We start from the raw sequence: 9154 nt of genomic DNA on the forward strand, positions 1-9154 counted from the left end.
TTCGAACCCTCGGCCTGGCCTGTCCAGTGTGCGCCAACCCCTTCCCTTTGCACTGCGCATGCGCGCGCCCCAGCTGACAGCCCCCACCCCACACACACACATACACACCCACCCCTGTCCTGTGCCCGCCACCGGGGCCTGACTCTCTCCCCAGATCAGCCTGGGCCTGATCCGATCCGATCCCAAAGCAGCCTGATCTTGCCCCCCCCTTCCCTCCCAGATCAGCCTGGCCTAATCCTGTCCCCCTCCTTCCTCCCGATCAGTCTGATCCTATTTTATCCTATTCTTTCCCCCCCAGATCAGCCTGATCCCTTCCCCCCCAGATCAACCTTGCCTGATCCTGTCCCCACTTCCCTTCCAGATCAACCTGGGCCTGATCCTGTATCTCCCACGTGCCTGACAGCACTACAACCCTTTCCACCCCCTCCCCTTTTTTTTTCACAGAACCGAGTGGAGCCTTCACTGCCCAGCTACCAGGGAGCTGGGGCACCCCCAGCTGTGGCCGGCGAGTCCTCCCCGTAGGTGCGCTGCACCCACCCGTGCCCCAGGGTGACTCTGCCCCCAGTCCAGGTAAACAAAGAGCGGCCGCAGTACCACTAGCAAGGCCAGCCGGACGGAGCAGCCTGCAGCAGGTGCTGCCCAGCTTCACAGCCAGGACACCCCCAAGCTGCCCAGAAGGGGTAGGTGTCCCGTGGTGCGAGTGTGAGGCAGGCCAGTAAGGGGGACCCTGCAGAGTGGAGAGTTGGGTACAGGACAGGCAGAGACTAGAGGGGAAGAGATGGTGTCGTAGTGGGGTACGGAGGCAGGCTAGGCACAGCTGGGGTAGACAGCCTGGAAACAGGGTGCCCAAAGGCAGAAAAGGTTGGGAGGGAAGTCCTGAGTAGGCTGTGGCTGGCTGGGAAGTGCACTTAGGAGTGGGGTGCAAACTCTGGTTTGGCCAGAGAATAGACAAGAACATGCTCCTTCACCCCATGGTGTTGGCCATTCGGCGGCGACGGGCTGCCCAGGGGGAGCCCCGGACTCAGGCTCTGGCCTTGGGTCCGGCTCGGTCCCTGCCCCAGCCCCGCTCTCAGTCCCACCCCCACGCACAGACCCTGGGTCCTTCTCGCCAGCAGCTTCAGGCCCGGACCCAGCGTCCAGCTCACCTGCAGCTTCAGGCCCTGACCCAGGGTCCAGCTCGCCCACAGCCTCAGACCCAGGCCCAGGGCCTGGGTCCAGCTTGCACCCAGCCTTTGGCTCAGGCCCTGGGTCCAGCTTATCCCCAGGCCGCAGCCCAGGCTCTGGCCTCGGGTCCAGCCCGCCCCCAGCCTCGTGCCCGAGCCCGGGCCCGGCAACAGGCCCAGGCTCGGGTATACCAACCACACCAGACCTTTGAGGGGCTCAGTGACCGGGTCTGCATCCAGCGGTACCGACTCACAGCAGATGCTATGTATCATTTGTGTGATCTGCTGCGGGGCAGCCTGGGAGCATCTCAGAATACCAACTTTGCACTCTCAGTCCCGGACAAGGTCAGTACTGCCCTTGCCATTCTGGCCTCCGGCTCTTTCCAGAGGTTTGCTGCTCAGACCACAGGTGTTGGCCAGTCCACAGCCTCTAGGGTTCTGGGCCAGTTCCTGGAGGCCCTTATCCCGCATACCCCAGACTACATCACCTTTCCCACGGACCCCAGCACCCAAGGACAAACCATGCGGGACTTTCTTGAGATCGCAAACATCCCCCAAGTCCTGGGTGCTGTGGATGGCACATACGTGAACATCAAGAAACCTGCGCAAGACTCCCACACGTTTGTGAACAGGCACCGCACGTATGCCATGAATATGATGGTGGTCAGCAGCGCCCGCCTTGAATTCACCGATGTCCTGGCCAGGTTCCCTGGCTCCAGCCATGACTCCTCCGTGTGGTCCCAGTCAGCTCTCCTCAGGCGATTCCGCCGCGGAGAGTTCACACCTGGGTGGCTGCTAGGTAAGGAGTTCCATCTCTCTATCCCCACTGTGCCCATCTTGGCCCTACAACCAACCTTTCTCACCTGCTAGAGCATTTGGTAGAATGGCTTGCATGAGAAACTGTGCCTCTTGGGGGACAGCCTAGCCCCCAATCTTAGTTGTTATCACTCTGTTGTCTTTGCACAGGTGATCACAGCTACCCCCTCCAGCCATGGCTCCTCACTCCACTGGCGCATCCCGAGGGTGATGCTGAGCTGCAATACAACCATGCCCATAAGCGTACCAGGTCAGTTGTGGAGAGAGCTGTAAGCCTGCTCAAAATGCGCTGGCAATGTCTCCATGCATCTGGTGGCACATTACAGTACAGCCCTGAGAAGGTCAATAGGATTTTCGTGGCATGTTGTGTTTTGCACAACATAGCCATACGACGTGGGATTCCTCTGCCTGAGGGGTTGGATGTGGATGAGGAGAATGAAACAGACCTGGAGGAGGCAGCAGAGGACAGCAGCCGTGAACTGGGGACTGCTGGGTACACAAGCCTGGAGGATTTAGAAGAGACTGATGAGGAGACAGAAGGTACCGCACCCCTCAGACAAGTCAGACAAGCGTGCCGGAGAAGGGCTCTCAGACACCGTGTGGAGAAACAGCGTGGAAGGACAGTGCGGGCTAGGTTGATCCAGGAGATGTTCGGGTAGCCCTTGGCACACCACACTAGTGATGTCTGGTGAAGCACCTCTCTCACCAGGTATGCAGGGTGGGAAACATCTGGAATCTCCATTAAGGCTGGTTTCAGTAATACCTGTGGTGTTGAGGGAAACCTATGGCCCAGTTTGCAGAGAAGTGGCCCAGAGTCAGTTTATTGTATCTACATGAAGGGAGGGTCCCGGGCAGCCAGGCTCCCACAAGGATCTGCACAAAGTCAAGGTACCTGCTCAGAGAATGGACATTATCCTCCACTCCTTGGTAGTCCCCAGGGGTAGAGAGTCCAGAAGGGAGGCCCCTCGCCTCCTTTTTCACATCTTGGTAGGGGAACGTGGGGGATCATTCATGGCCCTTCCATCCTACATACCCCTGTGAACTACTGAGCCAGAGACTCATGAGTCTACTGAGCCAGAGACTTTTGAGTCTATTGCTAGATGGGATTGGTAGGTGGTGAGTACATCCTAGAGGTGAGAAGGGCACCAGTCTTGCAGTTAGCATTTGTGGCTCCCCAAGGATCCCTCCCCCAGCAAGAGATGGTCTAGTTGCACTGGGAGTCAGTGGTATGTGCATAGATGCCTGTTGAACTACTGCACTCACTGTGTTGTGGAGCAAGACAGGTATCTCAGTAGTATTCTGTGCTAGTGTCTGTTACTGGGCCTGTACACATGGTATCTAGTAGGGCTGTGTGAAACAGCTGTGTTTCAGTTCGGTTTTGGATTTGGCCCTTTTGGAGGCCAGTGATACATTTTGGTCTCCCAGATTACTGTTGTGTTTCATTTTGGCTGACTGTGTTTCAAACAGGCTGCAAGCTTCACACAGCCCTACCCAGCTGGGCAGGGCTTGGGGCTGGGGGTAGGGGCCCCAGCAAGAAGCAGAACAGGCTGTGGGTGGTTTGTCCAGAGGAAGGGGAGGGCCGCTGCCCTCCGTGCAGGTGAAGAGACCCCCGCATGGATCTCTAATCCCTGTCAAGCCAGGTTGTGAGGCAGGGAAGCAGCGCAGAGCGGTGAGCAAGGCTGCTAGTCCCTGCCACACAACCTGGCTTCGTAGGGAAAAGAGATCCAGAGCTGCATGGAGCTGGCAACAGTGGGGAGGAGACCCCGGCATGGATCTCTGCTCCTTGCAGAGACAGGTTGTGCAGCAGAGCTGCCACCTCTTTATCTGTAACCACTCCCTAGTCCTTCCCTATGTTGCCATTCTAAGGAATGAGACACACAATGTCCTGCTCAAAGCCAGCAAGCTGGATACCCCATTGCCAGCAACATGGGGCAATGAAGAAGAGATTGTATGGCATCCTTGAATGTGGGGCTGTTATTCTGACCCTGGCAGATCCTGGCTGCAGACTAGAGAACCTAGAGTGGTCAGAGGACTCTGAGGGCACTCAAACATGCTGGCAAACACACCTGGACCCCTCTCTGGAGGGGTCTGTAGGAGAGTGAAAGCCCCAGGGACTTGCCTTGCCAGATGCCAGTGGTGTTGGCAGGGTTCTGGCATAGAGCCCTCACTTACCTCTGTGGAACAGGCAGTGAAGCATACAGCAAGTAGGCAGGGGGCTCAGTGTCTTCATCTTAGTCTCACCTGACTTGTGCCTAGTAACTGTGAAGTAAAATCAAATTTTGTTTATTTCTTAGATTTCTGTGTAAGATCCTCCAACAGCGCTAACCAGCCATAACACTGTGGGGATGTGCATCACCTATGGAATTCATGACACTGCCACTCTTCTTGGACTGGAAGGCGAGCTCTGGAAAATGGGCAAATGGGGGTGGGAAGAGGATTTAGGGTTAGAGAGCTCAAAGCCAGTGTCTGTGAGTGCAGGGTGCCATGTGCCTGATAAATGTCTCCCAGTTAAAACTCCCTGTGCCTATTGCAAGTTCTGGACCTCATCTTGGCCTATAACCTCAGGTCTTTTCATTTCTTCTGGCTCAGTGGTTTGCCCCTGGCTGCCCTCAATGTCAGTTTGCTGCTGCAGCTTTTCCCTTAGGCAGTCACACTTCGCTTGGGTGATGTGTATCACCCATCCCTCTGAAGTCCCCCAGGTGCTAAGCCATAAAAGCAGCATATGGGGGACAAAATTGGGTGATGTGGGGGATCTGCTGTGCCCTCATCTCTGCGTATGATGCGTGTCTCCCTCCGTGGCAGAAGACAATGGATCAAGAGCAACGGAAATCAGAGAAAGTTGCTGAGATCTGTGCAGAGGAGAAACCTCTAAGCTGGAGGTGAGAGAGGAATGGGAGCCAAAGTAAAACTGTAGGGTCCTGGATTCAACAGCTACACTTGCTTGCCTTCCACTTTAAAGCATTTCCAGCAGTACTGGGATTACTCTTTAAGAGTAGTGGTTCGCCATCTTTTTATACTCCAGGCACCCCTTGTTTGGCTTGAACCCATTGTTCAGCTCAAGACACCCCTAGGAGAATGACAGTTCTTACCTTTCACTCAATTTTTTTGACTACAGAAAAATAATAGAGCAATTCTTCTGTTGCAGAGAACTTAGAAAGACCACAGTAGGTCAAGGCTATTAACACTGTAGATTCTTATTTGAGAGCTCTGGGTTTATCTTGTGAATCATGTTTGCACCCCCAACAATGCTAACATTGCATGGCTCCCTCGAAAGCATCTCAAGGCACCCTAGGGTGCCATGAAACACCAGTTAAGAATCACTGATTTAGAGTGTATTGATTATGATTCATCTTGAACAGGCCAACAAGCTTCTGGGAGAAATCCCCTAACGAAGATATTTCCCTAATAAGCTCTCTTAGCTTAAAGATTATTCAAGTTGTAGTATAAGACTTTAAACAGTGAGTTAACTGTGCTATTTTTAGATGTGCATGGAAATAAATACTGTGTTTTCTAAACCAGTGTCACCATTCTTAATGTTTGGTTTATGTAGATGGTGACAGTACGGGAAGTCAAGAGAATATGGGGCAAGACACATTTGGGAGGAAGATCAAGGAAGAGAATATGGGAAGTCAGAAAGCATCTTGGCTCTTTCTCCAGCTAGTAGTAGGAAATGGATGACCCATTCCCCTATTGTAGTGGTGAGTAGATGGTGAGGGAAATCTTCATTTGAGCAGTCAGGAAGAGACGTATGTTTGTGTATTGATTAAAGGTTTATACTTCAACATTATGTTACCATATGCACCCCCAAAAAGGTTGGAAGAAAATTAAAAAGTAAAACAAAACGTTAGTTGACTTATAAAATATTTAGTTATTTGGTGGCCAGTCTCAAGTGTTGGAGTCCATGTTGTGATTTTTGATTTTTCTGAGGTGGGTGGTACTTTAGACAGGAGGAATAAATTCCTCTAAGTCTAAGCTGATCTTTCCTGCCAGCTTCCTGGTGCTTAATGACCAAGTACTGCAGAAAATTACCATCCTACTTTGCTGAAAAGATCACACACATTCAAGTAGCTTCAAAAGCAAGGACCCACTGTACCTAAACCCATCAACCAACAATCCAATTCCTAGAATTCAATGCTCATCAATGAATTTTGGACACACTAAACCCAGGGTTACTAAATCTGGCCCACATCTCCTATCTTGAGAAAGCAGCAGCAGGTACCATCCCTGCATGAAATAGCTGTTATCTTATTCTGAGAGGGAATTTGCCCTTCTTAATACACACAGTGGGTGTGTGGCTCAAGGACTGGACTCTTAAGTCACCTCAAGACCATAAGCCAATGGTCTTGATCAATGAGCCATAGTAGAGATCATCCTCAAATTGAGGGATTGCTGACAAATACATGCAGTAGTCTCACCAGCCCTGAGGCCCCCTGTAGCTAGCTCATATATTTTCAAACCTGCATGAGCAAGTTCAAGAAGCTAGCCCAAAAAATACTCTGGCTCCTGTAATTGAAACATATATCCCAAGCCAGAAGAATTTGTTCAGGCCAAGACACAGAACTGAAACTGCTTTACTGGTACTAAAAAGTGATCTCTTGTCACATCCATCCTGATACTCATGAACTTCCCTGCATCATTCAACATCATAAATGATGAGAGAGTCATCTTACCTATGAGAGTTAAGTCCAGAGTAATGTGCTAAAGCAGGGCAGCAGGTCTTCAGACTGGAAGGTGTGATTTGACTCCCTACCATAGACAGCAAGCCTCTGACCCCCAACTAAAGCTGCCTGCACTTCCCTCTTAGAAGATACATGGCCTTACTTTAATAAGATTAAGTGTGAACACAAGAGAACAGCAGGGAGGATTGCTGCGGAGGGTGCTGTAGAGGAGACTGATGACTTGCTGCAAGCTGCATGCTGCCTAATCCTGCATGCCACTGCAGGCTGAGTCAGATCTCAAACCAAAGCCAGCCTCTGTGGAGTGGATTCAGCCTCGCGGCTGGAGGTGGGCAACCCCTGCACTAAAACAGTTCATGGTAATAGGAAACTGCACTTCTACTAGACTTCACTTGTTGAGTCCAAGGATCATTTTTTTCTCCAATCCCTTTCAGTTACAATATGATGCCATCAGGCGAATTGGTCCAACGACTTGAACTCAAGTACATAGTATTCAGGTGATGTGGTTCAACCTGTCCTCTACCACATGAATATTACTAGCATCAATATGGCACGCTGCTTGGACAAGATTCTGACAGGTGAAAAACTGCTTGCTGAAGCTAAACCTGAGCAAGGCTGACATGGCTGATGGATAGAGGAAAGGATTTTGAAGCTATAGGATTGCTGGAAAGTAGGGCTGTAAGGGACCTTATGTAATTTAGCTCAAGGCAGAATTATCCCTGAATAAAACATCCCAGGCAAGTGTCTGTCTAATCTGCTTCTGAAAGTTTCCAGGCATAACTTCTCTAGGTAGCCTGCTCTAGTGCCACTCTCTTAGTCAGAAAATTCTTCCTGATCCCCACCCTAAATTTCCTCTGCTGCAGCTTGAGGCCACTTTTCCTAGTCCTATTCCCTATGACCACAGAGAAAAACCCATATCCTTCGTCTCTGTATAATCCCCCTTCAGGTACTTGAAGATGTATCAAATCCCACCTCAGTTTTCTTTTCTCCAGGATAAATAATCCTAGTTCTTTCACTCTTTCCTCATAAGTCTTGCCTCCGAGCCCCTAATCATTTTTGTTGCTCTGCATTGGACTCTTTCTAAACTGTCCGCATCTTTCTTGAAGACTGGACACAATACTCCAGGTGAGGCACAATCTGCTTTCTCTGAAAGAAATTAGTTCAGTACATAGATTAGAAGCAAGGTTTGAATTACACTTTGACTCCTGGGGAGTCTGCAAAAAAAAATTAAACTGGTTCATTGATTAACAAGTCCACCTAAATGAAGAAGCAATCGGATCAGAGACCTCCCCAGGTTATGATTTTCAAATATTACAGCGGGGCTCTCATCTCTTATGGGGCGGCTCAGCCACCCCAAGTTCCCCCTTAATTCATACCCTGATTAGTACACTTGGACTTCTGCAAAAAGCATGGGCCAGTGTTTTGCATGCCAGTCTAGGATGTCTGACACCCAGTTAATCTCCTGTTCTGCCACAAATATTAGGTGTAACACTGGATGCATAGACCTTTCTGTGTCTCAGTGTCCATCCAGTAAAATGGGAATTCTTATGCTTTCCTTTTTCACAGAGACTTTATGAAGATCAATACATTTAAGATTTTGAAATGCACAATTGCTCTCTCATAGCAATATTCACAAATAATGCTTTCTGTCATCTCCAGCTGGCTAGGAAATTCCATTCCACCCTGTGATCTTGGCCTTATTTATTTACATCTTTGTTACCTCTTTCCTGGACTACAGCAATGCAACATGTGTGGGTATGAAGACTTTCTGTGTATAGGAATCTCCAGCTAGTACAGAATGGTGCAGCAACCTGCATTACTGTGAGCTCATCAGACTTGTTCTCCACCTTGTACATTGGCTGCCCATAAAATACTGAACAAAATTCAAGAATTTAGCCCTTATTTTTAAGGCCCAGGATATTTAAAAAGTGACCTAAAGCTTGCAGTTGAATTTTGGGATTGACAGCTCCTCTGACACATTAACACTTTTTACACTAAGGTATAAAAGAATATGGCCACACCTACATGGAAAGTAGACCTTTGTTGGGGGCCATTTTGAGGCTGTGACATGAACTCCCTCAGGAACTAGGAGTATTACAAGCCTCTCAACTTATACCTCCAAATGCCATGCGCATTATGCAAAATCATAGAAAACAGGATGAAAGGGATATCAAGAGGTCCATTACCCTTCTCCAAGGCAGCATCAACTATACCTAAGCCACTCCTACATCTCAAATATTTTGACCTTCCTTTCTGTAGCGTCAATATATAGCAACATGTATATTAAAAACAGAAGAAAAGAAAATGAAACATTCCACTGAGCATATTTCTCTGCCTGGAGAGGGAAAGAACAAGCAACATTGGACATGTTAGTCATGTCACTTAATGCACTATTAGAAGGTAGGTACTATGGTGATGAGCACAGAACAGTGTGTACATGAGTCACCGAGTTAAGGCACACAAAACTAATGGGACCTTCCCTGCTGCTACTGAAAGCAA

The 9154-nt window shown here is 49.6% G+C and overlaps 1 protein-coding gene across 4 annotated transcripts in view; it reads left to right on the forward strand.

Moving 5' to 3' along the window:
- The window catches only part of LOC109306436 (putative nuclease HARBI1), a 7730-nt gene extending 1969 nt beyond the window's left edge, over positions 1-5761 (forward strand). Inside the window, exons 2-4 of one of the 4 annotated variants that reach the window (XM_019529793.1) lie at positions 736-1962; positions 2130-2688; positions 4274-5761. In XM_019529793.1, the coding sequence (XP_019385338.1) occupies positions 957-1962; positions 2130-2638 (1515 nt within the window). In that variant the 5' untranslated portion in view covers positions 736-956 and the 3' untranslated portion in view covers positions 2639-2688; positions 4274-5761. Of the gene's footprint in view, positions 1-86; positions 1963-2129; positions 2689-4273 lie in introns of those variants that run through there. The other 3 variants (XM_019529794.1, XM_019529792.1, XR_002099991.1) reach the window with 3 other exon arrangements.
- The last annotated feature ends 3393 nt before the right edge of the window (positions 5762-9154 follow it).

The sequence above is a fragment of the Crocodylus porosus genome, unplaced genomic scaffold (assembly GCF_001723895.1).
Source record: "Crocodylus porosus isolate Cpor-Errol unplaced genomic scaffold, CroPor_comp1, whole genome shotgun sequence".
NCBI classification, from domain to species: Eukaryota; Metazoa; Chordata; order Crocodylia; family Crocodylidae; genus Crocodylus; species Crocodylus porosus.